The sequence below is a fragment of the Struthio camelus genome, chromosome Z (assembly GCF_040807025.1).
Source record: "Struthio camelus isolate bStrCam1 chromosome Z, bStrCam1.hap1, whole genome shotgun sequence".
In the NCBI taxonomy this organism is placed as follows: domain Eukaryota; kingdom Metazoa; phylum Chordata; class Aves; order Struthioniformes; family Struthionidae; genus Struthio; species Struthio camelus.
In genome coordinates, this window is record NC_090982.1 from 22,774,056 (window position 1) to 22,789,991 (window position 15,936).

Consider the following 15,936-nt stretch of genomic DNA (forward strand, 5'->3'; position numbering starts at 1 on the left):
TGTCTTAAGTTTAAAAGAAGATTTAGCTTTCTGAATTTTGGGAAGTCCTTCATTAGGTCAAACTCAGGAGCTCCTGTTGCCTATACTGTCAGGATGTGAGGTCATCTAAAGAAAACTGTAAAGCGTAAATTACTGTATCTGCTTTCTAAGAGTCAAAGTGGTTGAACACCACCTCTTGCAATCAAGTCTTAAGAGTAACTTAGTCCTTGCTTACCTTCCTCTGAGTAAGAGCAGGCAAGGATCAGGCTGTGGGGTTTTCGCATTCCAGGGTACGCTCTACAAGTGTATTCTTGGTGGTAGGCAAAGATGGGTTTGCAGAAGAATCACTGCAGAAGCAGAAATGTGGCTGTGTTTTTGGAAACATGTTAGATTGTTTAGTTAATTCTGGCTTTGGAAATATGCTTACGCGTAATATGGTAAATAGCACCCATCAATAGGTACACTTGAATTTTAAGGGAAAATGCTGATCATAAAAATGATGGAAAGTTTTCATATAAAACTTGATTAGTGGGTATGCACTGCAGCAGCCTTAGCAGGGTGTTTCTTCACCTTCCATACTGGGGACCTAGTCAGCGTGCCACAACTTCCAACCTGTGTGCCTGGATTTCTTTCTTGCAAAACCAAGAAGACTACTTCTTACCTTGATCTTGCTCAGATAATGGATCAAACACAACTGCAGTCTGCAGCTGTTTGCAGAGAAGTGGGTCTCATCACGTTAGCATGTTTATTCTAGCACTGTAAGGAAACTGTAGCAATTGATTGCTGTATTTCCATCTAAAAATCTGAATGCTCATTACAAGCAGGTTAACGAATTAAACCTTGCAGATACTAGCTCCATTGTGTAAAGCAAAGATAAGTGATTCTTGCTAGGTCTTGCATCAAGCTAGTGGTACATCATGGAACAAAGCTGCATCCTTTTGTTTGTGCCTCTGTCTTCAACTGCTGTACCATGTTTTCCTCTAGACTTTTTCTCCTCAGAGCTGCTGGATAAAGACTTCTTTAATTTTTTTTTAATTGTTGGTGGCGCACTGAAGACTGCCAATTCGGACAGGTGTCTTAGATCTGTATGGGTGAGGTAATCCAGTTAAACAAGAGCTATAACCGCACAATAGTAAGCGATGTGTCTTGGAGTTTCTTAGAACTGCGGTGGAGAAGTAGAGCTTTTCAGAATGGTCTCCTTAGTCACCTGAGTAAAATACAACATTGCAATTTGGGAGTTTTAGTAATAATGACACCTGCCAGTGCTTCTATCCCCAGCCAATACTATTCAGGTCTCTGACCTCAAATGGTGTCTCTGGGTATTACCAGGTACTATTTCACAGCTGTTGCTGTCAGTCAGCTAGATGATGTAATCAGAAAGCAGTTTCACTTTTTTTCCCTGTAGGACAGAAATACCCAAAGTGGCCTTCTTGTGGCTCAGCAACAAAAAGACTCTCTATAGATACTGCTCTTTTTGATAGCATGGAGACCATGGACCAAGAAGAGCCTAAAATAAATATCCTTTTTACTTGCCTTTGTAGAAGGAACACAGTCCCCTTAATTTGGTAGTTGTGTGTCCGTTTTTACAGTGTTACTGTGCCTGTTCCTTAACCTCATACAAATTACTTATTCAAACTGTGCACAGTCTCGTAGGAATTGTCCTCTGAATTTTAACTATCAGATATTTGATTGTTATTTAGAGATTTATTAATCAGTCCTCATTTTTTGTGGAAGCCACTTAAAATAGTAAGGCTTTTTTTTGTTCTGATATGCAAAAAGATGTTATGAGAGCAAAATCCAGTAACTACTTTAAAAAATGTTTATTTTAACAAGAAAATAAAAAGTTTGCTAAATAGGAAACGGAAAAAATCCTCTAGGGAGGAAAAAATGTCTCATATTGGGTTTTTTCATTAAGAAGCTTTGCTTCTACAGCAAGGCGGGTGAATTAGCTAAAGGCTGTGGTATCTTCCAATTGTATCAGCAGTCAGTGTTGTAACGAAAGGCAAAACACCTGAAATACAGGAAGACCTTTTGAAGTCAGTGTGTCATTAAACTTCTAGTTTCCAATTCCATCTTTTTGCCAATGTCAAGGATAAGGACAAGTAAGAAATAGGATAAAATAAAGTTTCTGCTTCCTAGGGGAGCATTCAATTTTTTTTTTTTTTTAAGTGTTTTTGGAGTCCACCAAGCTCTGTAACTCAGTGAAACTGGGTTACACCAAAAGCTCAAACACGCAAGGAAATCAGCCCGCCAACATTTAGGAGGAGAATTCTATGTTCCTTTCAAAAATTGTACTTTGAAATTTTGAAGAAGACACTAGAAAGAATATACAGTAAGAGAGAAATCAATTATCAACCATTAGAAACAAGAATATGTATTTTCTTATCAAATTTTTTAATTCCTGTAGGCAGAGGGCTATATAATTTTACAGTAAGATTGTCTTGTTTGTTTATGCATGTTATACTATAACAGTAAGCTTTAAAACACTGTATTTTTTTAAAAAGAATAAGCTTTAAACAGCCAGAGCACTGAATGTTAGTATTGGTACTGAACAGCCGTATGGGGATCATACTTTAAGCTGTTTTACGTAAACATTGGCCTTTAACCAGTGATGGTGAGAAACCGTAAGCTATTTTCTAAATTCGAGATACCTTTATAGTTCCTTCCAGCCATGCTATCGAGCTTTTTTCCTGCAAAAATCAAACACTGTGAATGATGTAGTAGCTCTGAAAGTATTGTACATATCCATTCCTAATTTTAGAGTAGATGAGTGACGTGCAAGGCTTGCAAATTGCATTTTGAAACTAAATCTTTTAGTTACCCTTTCCATTTCTGTATCTCCAGAGGTATTTAAATACTAACATTTTACATGTATTCAAGTTTTATTTATGCCATTCTCTCAACATCAATACTGTGTGAATCTGTAAAGTTCATCTGCTGAAATTTAAATTTTTCTCATAAAAAGGAAGGCTTGCAAGTTCATCTTCTTCCTCCAGTTAAAATCCTGCCTCTTTCCCCCCCACACAAAATAAATATTTCCTTGGCCGAAGACGTTCTGAAATGATGACTAGGATACTTCTCTACAGAAGCATGCATTTACAGAAGCATGCATTTACACTTGCATTTACATTCCAGGGATAGCTTATGTATTTTTTTCTCCTTTGTTTCTTGGATGGAGGAGGAAGAATAACCCAAGGCATCCCTTTCTCCACTTGCTTCTGACAGTGATTCTTGGCCTGCAGCAAAGCAGATAAGTGGGTACATGGCTGGATGATGCCTTTTTACTTCTCCTTTGGCCACTGTCTAAAGGAATAATCCCTGCTCTGTTTTTAACAAAACTATTTAGGGCTCTGGGAGAGGGAATTGAAGCTTAAGATAATCCTTTTTTTCTTCGTCATACTGACTTCCCATTCACAGAATCGTTTAGGTTGGAAGGGGCCTCTGGAGATCATCTAGTCCAACCCCCCTGCTCAGGCAGGGTCCTCTAGAGCATATTTCCCAGGATCACGTCCAGGCAGGTTCTGAATATCTCCAGCGAAGGAGACTCCACAACTTCTCTGGGCAACCTCTCCCAGCGCTCTGTCTCCCTCACAGCAAAGAAGTTTTTCCTCAGGTTCAGACAGAAACTGCCTGTGGTTCAGTTTCTGCCCGTTGCCTCCTGTCCTGTCGCTGGGCACCACGGAGAAGAGACTGGCCCCATCCTCTTGACACCGTCCCTTCAGATATTTGTATACATTGAAGAGATCCCCTCTCAGGTCCTCTCTTCTCCAGGCTGAACAGTCCTATGAGTTCCACTCATGTTTACCTACTTGTGTGCATATACTGTAACAGGAATGTAAGCAATTAACTGGAGCCTGTGTGTTCTTTGTGAAAAGTGCCTGCAAAGTGTTACTTCCTTGCATCTTTGGATCCAGTTTAAATCTAGCCTTAAGTGATTTTTCCAATTGCATAGGGACTCTGATGCGTCAGGAAGCCAGTCTAGGTCTCTGAGGTCCCAGCCTATACTGTCTTGATTCCTGGACAAGAACTGTGTATCATCAAAAGGAAGCAAGCTGATGAATCTTAACTCTGAAATTCCCTAGCTTTTTGGTGTCTTCATCTTGCTATTGTAGTTAGTACTGTTTTAAATCTTCATCTTTGCCTAGGTAGGGCATAGAGAGAAAAAGTAAGTTCCGCAAGTTGTAAAATCTGTCACGGTACAAGTTGAAATAAAACAAAATATGTGTACTACACTGTTCTCTAGAAAACACAATTCTGTATGCGACCTAATTAATCTGTGAATATATAAGTAGGGGGTTGATTACAAAGTAATTAAGGGATCACCTTTACTTCCCCTTTCCCAGCTGCTGCCAATCTGTCTAGTTCTGTCTTCCAGGATTTTCTTTATTTTTTTTCCTCTCTTACGTGAACTTTCCTCTCTGCCTTGAAGAGCAAGTGTTCTTCCTGAAATTGGGGTGTATAATTGCTGATTGTTAAGCCAACTGATTCTACTGATAGACCTTTTGTGTTCTATTGCAGTACTAGTGGATTAGCTTGAGAAAATCTGGTATCCATTTGCAATTGAGCATTGTGGCAGGTTTTCCTCATACCATTGATTTGATTGCATATATCTGATCCTGTAATTGTTTGCTATGAGAGTGCTTTGGCAATCATGACTAATAATCTGTGGTTCTTTAATTCATTATCATTTCACCTGAAAAAAGGAGACTTAATTTTTTGTTCATTTTTGTCTAGCTAAACACAATTTTGTTAGTTTTATAAAAAATATATTTGAGCTAATATTTCTTCTGTTTCTGTTTGGTTTTTCCCTCCACCAGAAATACCAAGAAACAGCAGAAAAAAATAAGGAAAGATCTTCTATCCTTGAAAAAAAACGGGAGAAATTGGCCCTTGAAAATGTACATATGAAAAATACATTAACACAGATTCAGAAGGAGCGTTCATCTCTCCTGGCAGCCTGTGCCCTAATGGCAGGTGCTCTGTATCCTCTCTATGGCCGATCATGTGCTTTGTCTACCCAAAGAGACCTTCTCCAGGACCAGGTCAACGTTTATGAATTAGTCAACCAGGAAATTAGGACTCTGGTCCATGCGCTCTCTGATATAGAGGAAAAGAAGCAAGATGAAGCAAAAATAAAGCAAAGAAAATTCAGAAACCTGACACGTATATTCCGGAAAGGTGTTATTGCAGTTTTGGCAGCCAACAGACTAAAAGTCTTAGGACAGTCTTGCAGTGCTCTCTTCTCCTGGGTAGATGGCTTCAAAGAAGGCGTTGGAATACTAGTTTGTGTAGGAGACTCCAAAGGCAAGTATAATTTGTCAAGTAAGCTGACTGATTGTTTGATAAGTGTTATGTCAAATCACACGGTTGGTGCTTAACAAATCATAATTATTATTAGTAGAGTGTAAAGACAGATGTAATGACTGAACATAGACATGACTGCTTAACGTATAGTCAGAGATTATATCAGAAGTACTCGTGAAAGAAAATACTTTGTGTCTGTTAGGACTGAAAAAAAAGTTGCAGCTATACTTGTGGACTCCTACTGTTTGATATTCCAGATATTCATGTTGTGTGTTGCGAAAGTAGATGCTAGCACAACTTCTCTGTAGTTCTTTTCAGACAGTATAATACTTTGTAATCTCCCTACATGACTGACCATCAATTTTTTGTTTGTTTTTTTTTTTTAGTGTGTTAAAGAGAATTCCTCTTCTTTCATTAACCTCTTTTAGTACTTATTTCCAACTAAAAATGGAAAAAGTTACATTTTTATTCAGGTAAAATGTTAGTATAGGATTTCTAAATTTTTTTGTAAATTATGTAGTCTGTGTCTCTCTTCATGTTACTGTAAAAGCAGATGCTTTTACCTTTAAAAAAAAAAAAACAAAAAACCCAAAAAACTCAAAACTTTTCTCAATTTAGCAGATGCATTTAATTTTGTTTTGATAGCTAAAGTTGTCCAAGCATAGCAAATATAGTCTAAAGTGACCTGAAGGAAGAATAATTTAAGGGCTTATATACTTATTTTTGATCAACTTCTGAAAGAGTTGAGAATATTAATGTGCCTTATCTGTATTACTCAGTTTTACTGGTAGCTACGATTCTATTTCACAGGACACAAAAAGGAACAAATTCACTGTGTTGAAGCACTCAGCTGGTTTACTAGTTCTGACCTCCTCGCTGCCGTGATCAGTTCTGTGGCTGAATTACACGATGTTGTTAGCAAAACAGGTAATTTTAAAAAGTGTATTCCTGTAGTAGAAAATATAAAATATCGGAGTGTTTATATTATTTCCTCTGTCAGGATTTTATATAAATTATTCTGGAGCAAACTTCTGAAGAGCTCTGTTTGAACAGATTTTCTTTTATGTTGGTATTATGATACTTATGCTTAATAATTTCTGTACATAGAGTCAGGGAAACATAAGGCTAGGGAGTGCTTCTAGAAATCATCTGGACGGTTTTGTCATCTTTGTTGAGAGACAGAAAAAAATATGTCGACAGCTTGCTAATAGATATTTGTCTAACCTGTTCTTAAAAACTTCCATTGAAGTAGCAATTCACAGGTTTCCTAGTTCTCCCGTTCTGATGTTAAATTTGAAAAGCATTTTACTGAATTTCAGCCTAGTCTTCTGTGAATAGACAAAGCCTACACCATTTTTCTCTATTCGGTCTGTGTATGTATTTATTGTGAACCCCAAAACTGGCCATATTCACCCTGGGGCTTTACCACTGCTGACAAAAAAGAAATAATTTCCTACTGTGTTTTTTATGATACGAACCTTTTAATGTATCCAAGAGTGAGATTTGTTTTTTTATAATGGTAGCCCGTACTTAATCTGGAACTGGAACAGTATAACACTGTTACACTGTTTCCTATTGCAAAACTGAAATTCTTCAGCTGCTTTACACTTTTTCACCCTTGTGTTAATACTGTTAACTTGGTCAGAGCCAGTGAGCCAGTTAGGCAGCCAGGATCTTTTTTGTGTAGTTTTGAGGGGGTTATAATGTCTGTTCTCTTGTCTTGTAGCTGCATGTGGGTATTGTCATTGTGATTTCCAGTGATTTTTTTTTTTTCTAGCTGCTTTCAGACAATTTTTAATTCATGCTGGGGTTTCAGGTCACCTTGGAGAAGCTGCAGGATCAGAGTCCAGCAAAGGAGATCTGGGCTGCTGAAATGTGCCCAGTTCTGACTTACCACAGTTGTTCTCCAATGTTTTCTTTGGTTAAAGTCTTGTTCAAGTCGGTAGCGGAAGGGGAATGAAGAATTACTGTCTTGGAAGCAAGGACTGCTGTATCCACCGGTTATTTTACTCTGTGGTTGCTTTGTGATGAGAGTGTCTGAGCTGGTGTAGGTCAGAGGTTTGTCTCATTCAGTGTTCTGGCTCTGACAGTGCCTGTATCACTAGTTAATTTGGACATGGAAATCTTTTTCTGAATGATATAAAACTCCTTTTTTGTTCTACCTTACTTATTCATAGTAATCAGATAAATGGCTAATCATTTCTAATGGCACAGAATTGCTGGTTTCTGAAAGACCATTGTGTTTGACAATATTTTTTCATCTGTTTAAAAACATACTTTTTTGTTTTATTTGCAATATTATTTTGTTTTATATCTTAGTTTTGAGAGAGAAATAAAGACCTCTCAATTTATACACACTAGAGCATTCCTTATTTTATGTCTCTACTGTATTTACTATCTACTTTAACAAGGGAAATTACAGGACAGAGAGAAGGTGATACAGTTCAAACCTGAACAGTAGGCTGGTTCTAGAAGTCAGCCATTGAATCAGGAGTGTTTTGAATCACCATTTCAGAAACTCTTTTCTTGGGTCATCTTGTTTTTCAGCAACTTAAGTTTGCATCCTTACAAAACAGTGTTTGAACTGTGTTTCGCAATATTTATAGGGAAGATACTGCAAGTGTTCCTGTATATAGACAGCTGAACAAGAACAGCAGACTGAAGGAGAATCAGAGATAAGTTTTACAACAGTGGCACGGTGCTGAAATGACTAATTTTAGTACTCCAGACCTCATGATATTTTTCCCATATTGAAGTATATGAGGCTTCTGGTGGACCCAATTTACTTCAAGCTTCAGTACTCTTTACAGTTTTGATGCTCAGAATTAGCAAGAGCCATGCTTATAATGTTAGGGCTGCAATTGGTTTGGTGAGCCTTTCATAGCTCCTCTCTAAGTCATTTCCACAGAATCCCAAGATCTAACTGTCCATGTATTACATGGGACACTGTTGCTCCTGGGATCAACCTCTCTCAAGAACCTTTGGTTCCGCCAATTTTAATAAATGATTTAGTCGGACATGAAATTTCCAGAAGTACCAAAGTGATAAGGCTCCGAATGGGAATATATTTGGGTTGCATAGTTACGCAGTACTAAAGATACGTGTTCTTTTGTTATATAAGTCATATTTCAACTAGGATTTCAACTCACAAATTCACTTAAATGATTTTTAATTTTTTGGAAGGTAAATAAGCAATCTGAGAGGCATCTAGTCTCTTCAGATCTTGAAATTATGTCAGTTTCAGTTTCAGATTAAACTGCAGATCACAGGAGAGAGTAGGCACAAGTCAGTGCTGTGTGGAACTAGGACGTGGAATGCTTTGGTGCCTTAGAAAGGTTCTAAGGAAGGCCAGGTTCTGAGGAAGCATGTGAGTCAACTGAAAGGAACTAAATCCCTAGCAGCCAGATTACCCTGGGACTTGTGGTTGTGCTCTGTGGATTGGCATGTTGTTTGGCACATTTAAAAACAATGTATTTTTCATCTATCTTTTGACATTTATGTTCATTTACTGTTCATTTACTGTTGCTCTGTTCATTAGTAATTCGGTTTGCATTCTGGCAAATTATCTTGGAATAATCTCTTAGCCTCAGCTTGAATAGTTCTTTAAAGTGTATTTTTTGGTAGAGTTAGTGTGGTGTCTTTTGGGGTGTCTTTTGGGGGTTTTGGTGTTTTAACAGAAGCAGTGTTGCAGTAAGTCAGAGAGGGTAAAGATCAAGTTTGTTTGAATACAAATATCATCAGCTGTAACATCAAAGTGCTTGATGCTTAGCATGAACATTTTAGTCTTGTGTAACATACTGAGTTCATTCTTGCTGACTGTTCTATTTCACCAAAACAAACTAGAATTCCGTCTTCTTCTGTCACTGAAGTAAGATTTTCTTCATTTGTTTAATATCAGATTAATTGCTTCTTGTGATATGACTGTATTTAAGTCATTTCTTGCATCATTTAATAATGCTTTTACTGTAATTCCTTGATTGTTTGTGGGCAGATACTTAAGTGTATATGCTTAAAGTTTATATTCTCTTCTCACTAGTTGTTGGAATCTTGCATGGAAGGTAATACAAATGTTCTGGTTTGAAATTTAGGTTAATTTAACTGAACATTTAAATTAGTATTGGCATCATAACTGGAGAAAAGAGGGCCTTTGAAACTAAAAGATAGGTGGAAAAGGGTAAGCTGTGATAGGAATTAAAATGATGAAAAGCAGTGTATCTTTGATGTGGTAAGTAAGGGAAAACCAACAAAAGGAAAAAGGGACGAGTCTTTTCGAAGTGGAGAAAGCATTAGAATAGTAGTTTCTTCTGGATATGAGGAGAGTAATCTTTTTTGTGTCAAAGAATGTTGGATAACTAAAGTACAAGATGAAAATGTTGGTAAAGATTTTTAGCTTTGGAGGTGAACAGAAACAGCCATATCTTAGACATGGTAAAATGAAAGATTTACTACTTCAGTGGGTTTTGAACTGAACACAGGGATGATAGGAAGGCTAGTGTTTTGAAACCAAGCTAGAGGATGGCTCTGAAAAAAGAAAATTTGACTTTATCATGTGCTAAATTTTTTTGCTTGCTTGCTTAGGGGTAAAATGGATCTCATATGTATAAATGATATATTCTTTATGATCAGAATCAAAGATAGTCTAAATATAGCAACCATCTTTTTGTCTTTGAACTTTGGCTTTATCCTTATACTGTGTAAAAATTAATTCTTTCACTTAAAAAAGCCATCATGATTTTTTTTTCCTGTTTACTTTTAAATAAATATTTTAAATCGCTACAGCAACAGGAGATCTGCTGTACACTGAATGTAAATAAGCTCTTCCATGCTTGTCATCTTACACTCTAGTATCATAAAGACAAGTAATGACAGATTAAGACCTGCCTAGCAGAGGGAAAACTAAATTACAAGACTTTTATTAAGGCATAAATAAACCTATTAACTGTTATCTGGAATACCAATTAGTGGAAGGAGCACTGACAATTTTATTTATCAACATTAAACACAATTATTAATTACAGACCTGACGAATCTAGCAGTAAGCAGGACATGTTGGGTGTGCTGGGGCCTTAAGTCCATTATATGAGAAGGATGATTACCAAAATCCTGTGGGGAAATAAGTAATTGTAGCTGTAAAATTTTAATTGCCTTGAAATAAGGTAAATTATATTCTCTTGTCTCAGAATATAAATAGTATGGCCTTAAGGTACCAAGCCTCACTAGTTTTGAACAGCAATGATTTAGACATCTATTGGGGGGGCAGAAAATACTCAGAAATTTGCATTGTAAATATTACAGTGAAGTGAATCACCTTGTGTGGTTGCATGTGACATATATCAGCTGGCTTATGTTTAGCTTGCATCAGAGTTATACAAGTTTTGGGAATCACAAAGTTAGAACATGCAAGAAGGACTTAATGTATAGCATTGGAAGAAAATAGAAAAACAACTGGAAAGTTACTCTTGACAACCAAATCCAATTTTTTAGAATCCTTTCTTACCCTTTCTCTTGCAAGATTGGTAGAAATAGTTTGTTCATTCCTGAAGACAAAATTTGTCCTGGATTCTCTGAGGAAGTCCCTTGAGCTCATTCTTCCACTCTTAGTTTAATGGAAATTTCCTGCACAGTACATTTAGAGAGACATTATTTGTTGTTGATTTCCCCCTCCCTTGCCCCCCAGTGCGAATGTCTACTTAATGTTTCTTTCTTGTGCTGTTATCTTTTTTTAAAGATCCAAATTCCTGGCTTTCTGGACACTTGCTTGTAAGTTCAGCCAGAAACTCTTTTTCAAAACTTATGGAGAAGCTTAATGTAATAATGGACACTGTACCACTAGACAGCAGCAGGAGCATTACTTATGTGGAGAAGGACTCCTTGGTACAGAGGCTGGCTCGTGGACTTCATAAAATAAATGCACAGGCCCTAAAAGCTGGATTATGTGACAGACTACCCATTATGGTATGCATATTTATAGTGCTATTTCATGGAAACAGTAGGTTCACAGCGTTAAGTATTATGGTAGAGCTCTCCTGATAGTACTGTTAATTTTATTTCAGATTCTTTGAGTCATTTACATTGAAGTCCTATATAGAAAATCATAACTTGATTTACAACACCCCAGAAGCAATAGGCCCTGAGTAGATCTTGTATTTTATTGTTATATTAAAGAATTTTAAGAAAAGAGATGTTATATATTCCAAGAATGATATTTTAAATTCTGTCAAAATTGCATGTGCTTTGTAAGAACAAACTTGTTATTCCCTTTAACTAAAAGGTTAAGATTCTTTGTCTTTTTCCTGCTTACTACTCTGTCTTTCAGTAAAGATACATCCCTCTTCCTCCCTGCTGTCCTCCGCTGGTAACTGAAATTAAAAGATAAAACTTCTTTCTTTCAGAATATGTCTTTTATTGTGCAGCTTCCTTGAAAATGGATACCTTCTTGAGAACAAATTTTTCAGTAACCCTCAGTGGTAGATGAAGCTGGTTCACATTTGTGCATTTGTGTATGTATTTGAGATAGAGGCAAATGACAGCTTTGTCTCATTTGCTTGGGTATTAAATGTGATTGATTTTATTGCTAACATAGCACATTTTATAGCACATAAAATTGTTTCCGTTTACTAACAGAAAAGCATAGCATCCTTGCAGAAGCACATATTTGAATTTACACAAAGGCTTCATACAGCAGAGGTGGAACGCCGTTCACTGCGCTTAGAACTTGCAGAATTCAAACGGAATTTGAATGAGATGAAAAAAGAAGCTGACAAAGCCCAGAGCCTGCAAGAGCAATTAAATATGTTTAAGCAATCTGTAAGTATATTTGATTTAGAAAGGACTGCTTACAGAAGAGACCTTTTTAAACATATTTTGATTTGTGTTCTTCAGAAAAACAAGTATAAAACCAATCTACTATTAACAGAATTTTCCAGAAAACTTGCCTTGTAAATGTCACTAAACTATAAGCCAGATGTATTTAAAATAGTCTTCTTTCCACAGGTGTTTCTCTTTGATTTGCAGTGTGGTATTCTGTGTAAATTACTTGTTTGGTCTTCAGTAATCCAGGTTTTCTTCCGTATGTTGGAAATGTTGGCGTGATTTATATACCATAAGAGGATTTATAGATGTTACTTCAAAAGAGTTGAGTCAGCTGAAATATGGAGATTTAATAAATATGTTCATGACAAGCTCATAAAGCATAAATGTAATATTTGAACCCTGCAATGATATTCCTGAATATTATGATAGGTCTTTTACTCTTTCAGTTTACTTGTAGGAGGGAATTTATGGTTAAAAAAAAAAAAAAAATCTCCTTTCTGCATTCTTGGTGCATACAGGCTATTAAGTCCCTCTTGCCGTTTGCTAGAGTTAAAGGGTTTACTTCCACAGGTTGGGTGTGGTAACCTGTAAATAGCACTAACTGTCAGGTGTGAAGAGAGGTTAGGAAAAAAGGTTGCTTAACCACTTAAAGCCGCAGTATAGCAGATGATGGACACAGTGCTTGAGGGATTTATTTTCACTGCTCAATGGCTGGAGTTCTCTGTATGCAAATATGTCATTGTGCCAGACTGTTGGTTTGTTTACCATCGTGTGTGTGCGTGTGTGTGTGTGCACGCGCAGTCCCTATAGCAGGGGAGCAACCTGCCCTTTTTCAGGATGCTAGAGACCCACTGGGCACCTTCCCTCCTGTACTTGCTTTCTGTAGGTTGCATTCAGAATTGGTCGCATCTGAGCAATCTGAGGAAGTGAATGGATAAATATTCCTGTGTGTGCTTTATAGGTGCCCTAGTATATCTGAAATAGTCGTAGTCCAGAATGAGCAGTATTTTCTATAGCTGTGCCCTGAGTTGATCCCGAGAGTTCTTTGGTAGACCTATCATTGTGACCCTATCCAAACATTTCCAAACCCAGAATATTTAATAGATGATTTCATATCTCTTTATACGTGGTATTAAAACATATATATTCTTTTGGAAATGTGGTACTCTTAACAAATGAGAAAGGATGATAAAGAAAAGAGGGGCTTTAGAGAACAAATGTAGTATGTCTCAAAGATAGGATTATTTTGATGATTTAAGGATACTGGCAAGACAAGGCTTTTGGGTAGAAATCACGTTCTTTTTTCAGCTATTTTGGTCAGATAAGACAAGCTTTCGGGCTTGCAAGTTTTATCATATTTTAAATAGAAGCTTGAAAGCTAAATGTAGCTTTAGAACAGTTAAATGAACTATGAAAACCAATTGCTAAACTAAACTAATTGCTTTTTATTGCCTATTTTTTTCTCTCTATCCATTCCTGGTATGTGTAAACTATTTTGAGTCCTCTTCTATTGAGTGTCACTCCAAAGCTAAGTGTTTATATCCTCTTCTGAGCAGATGGAAACAGATGAAGTACTCTGTAGTTTTACTTTCCCATATCGAAAGCATGTCCGTTCTCTTTCCTGTTCCTATGGGTAGATTGGCTCTTTAATTCATATCATCAAGCGTATCTAGTTGTCTTCAGTTTTGTTCTTAACAAATGTTATTCCCTTGCAGTTCTGGACATGCATATTTCTTTCTTCATTAGTAATGATTCTTTAAAACCTGCAGTGTTAGATTTGGAAAGAATAATTCATACTGTTTGCAGTAGCCTGAATGTTTCCTTGAAAAACTACAGTAAATAAAATTATCTACCATTCAGTGTTTAATGGCTTGTCTTTATGTTTAAAAAACTGAATATTCATCTTGAACATGCTTTTCTGTTAGAGTGTTAGCGTGTTATTAAGCGGAACTCTAAAGGTCAAGCATATAACAGATAAATACAGTTAACATAATCAAACACAATCTATTTCACTTATCAGAAATTGATCACCAACGAGAGGTTTGAAAGTGCATGTGAAGAATTAAATCATGCATTACATCGTGAGCATCAGGCACAAATGCTTTTGAATGAACAAGCCCAACAGCTACAGGAATTAAATAATAAACTAGAATTGCACTGCAGTGAAGAAGCAGACAAAAACCAAATGTTAAGTGAAACTGTAAAGGTAAGATGATTTTCCTTCTACAATAGATACCAGCAATTTACCTTTTGGCGAATGAGCCAAATCTCACAGTTCTTGTGCAAATAATACTATATATTGTGAGAGATATTTAGGGACGAAACAACAAAGAGCAGTCAAGAGGCAGGAGGAGAACCAAAAAGAGACACAAGCTGTGAAACTAGTAGAAATGAGGAAAAAGGTTGCTGACAGTGTTAGTGAAAACTGATGACACGGAAGATGAGTTGCCACAAAGAGTTACAGTCTGGAGTGGTATACAGTCAAGAAAGCTGAAGGGATATCATTCAATGTATTAATATTAAGAAAGTTTTTTTTAGTAGTACGGGTATTTACTGAAAATTACATACCTCGTTAAGGGTGAAAGATGATGTCGTCTCCAGTTTACCTGTTGCTTTTTGTGGTCTTTCTCCCTCTCCATCCCCCAGCTGTGGACATTACATTTTGATATAAGAATTGATTAAACATATCTTAACGTTTAAGTAAGTGTTTTGCTTGTTAATGCTACTGCATTTTTGTTTCAGATTTAACTAGACTATATACAAGCCGTTAGGCTTGTGCTTAGTTAGTTTCTTTAGGAAATACTTGACTCAAAATTTTTAAAGGATATTGAGATTGTAAAGAAGAGAAGGAGTAGGAGACAAGTGTTATCATTTGAAATCTTCATTAGAGTCTGCTTTTTATATGTTGCTGCATATCGCCATATGATACTTTGTATTTAAACATTCCTTTGCATTTGCTCAGGCACGGTCAAACAAAAAGTGAATTGTTAACATTCAGAGTACAGTATGGAGTTTTAAATACATTATGTGGGTTATAGGTTACTGAATTAGATTCTATAGCTTGTGAGTTTTATTAATTAAAATCCTGATGCAAGTTTTTGAGAATGTGAGAGTCCAAAAATATTTCTTATTTTTGCAGCCTGCTCCAGCAGTTGTTGCCTTTTGGAACACCATGATTTAGTGTAAAGCACTTGCTTGAATATAGCCTGCTGAACCCTACCCTAGCTGCTGTGGTAGGCTGAAATCTAAAGAAGTGGACAAAATAAGCCTTGAAGTTGAAATTTGCTTTTACCACTTACAGATATGCTGACATGGTTTTCTAAATGTGTCACTCCATAATTCTCAGTTCTTTCCTTGGGAGATTTTTGAGCCAAATATAAGTTGTAGGCTTCTTGTCACATACTTGCCCTGTGGTAATTAAAGCTAGTAGTACTTTCCATTTAAGGTTGAGAGGGTTGACTGGTGTCTCTTTAATTCCTTTGTGATGTTTCCTACCTAGGTTAGCATAAAATCACGTATGGTTGTAAAAGTCTGTATCAGTGATTATACCAAGGGAAAAGAAAGGATCAGCTGTGGTAGCACAGCAGCACACGTTCGTGATCTGGTGCTCCTTGATCTTTATATCAAGCATATGTGATTTCATAATTCATTATTCCGAAATCATCATCTCCCCTCAGTTTTTCTCACTGCTTTTTACAGTCTATATAAAACAGCCCAAAAAAGAGTTAGAAAAGTGTGCTGAATACAGACTTCCTAAATCCAGAGTGTAGTCTGACAGAAACTACTTTGATACCAAGAGGAGAAGGAAGTTTTTTACTTTAAGCTGTACCATATCACATG

General features: G+C 36.6%; 1 protein-coding gene across 9 annotated transcripts in view; it reads left to right on the forward strand.

The window, feature by feature from the left end:
* The window catches only part of CCDC171 (coiled-coil domain containing 171), a 162,714-nt gene that overhangs the window by 67,548 nt on the left and 79,230 nt on the right, over positions 1-15,936 (forward strand). For all 9 annotated transcript variants that reach the window (XR_011137725.1, XR_011137726.1, XR_011137727.1 and 6 more), the window contains 5 exons: positions 4,797-5,283; positions 6,094-6,210; positions 11,012-11,238; positions 11,908-12,090; positions 14,117-14,302. Coding sequence is in view for 6 of the 9 variants with exons in the window: in XM_068927238.1 (XP_068783339.1) it covers positions 4,797-5,283; positions 6,094-6,210; positions 11,012-11,238; positions 11,908-12,090; positions 14,117-14,302 (1,200 nt within the window). In the remaining 3 variants the exon portion in view is untranslated. The remainder of the gene's footprint in view (positions 1-4,796; positions 5,284-6,093; positions 6,211-11,011; positions 11,239-11,907; positions 12,091-14,116; positions 14,303-15,936) is intronic.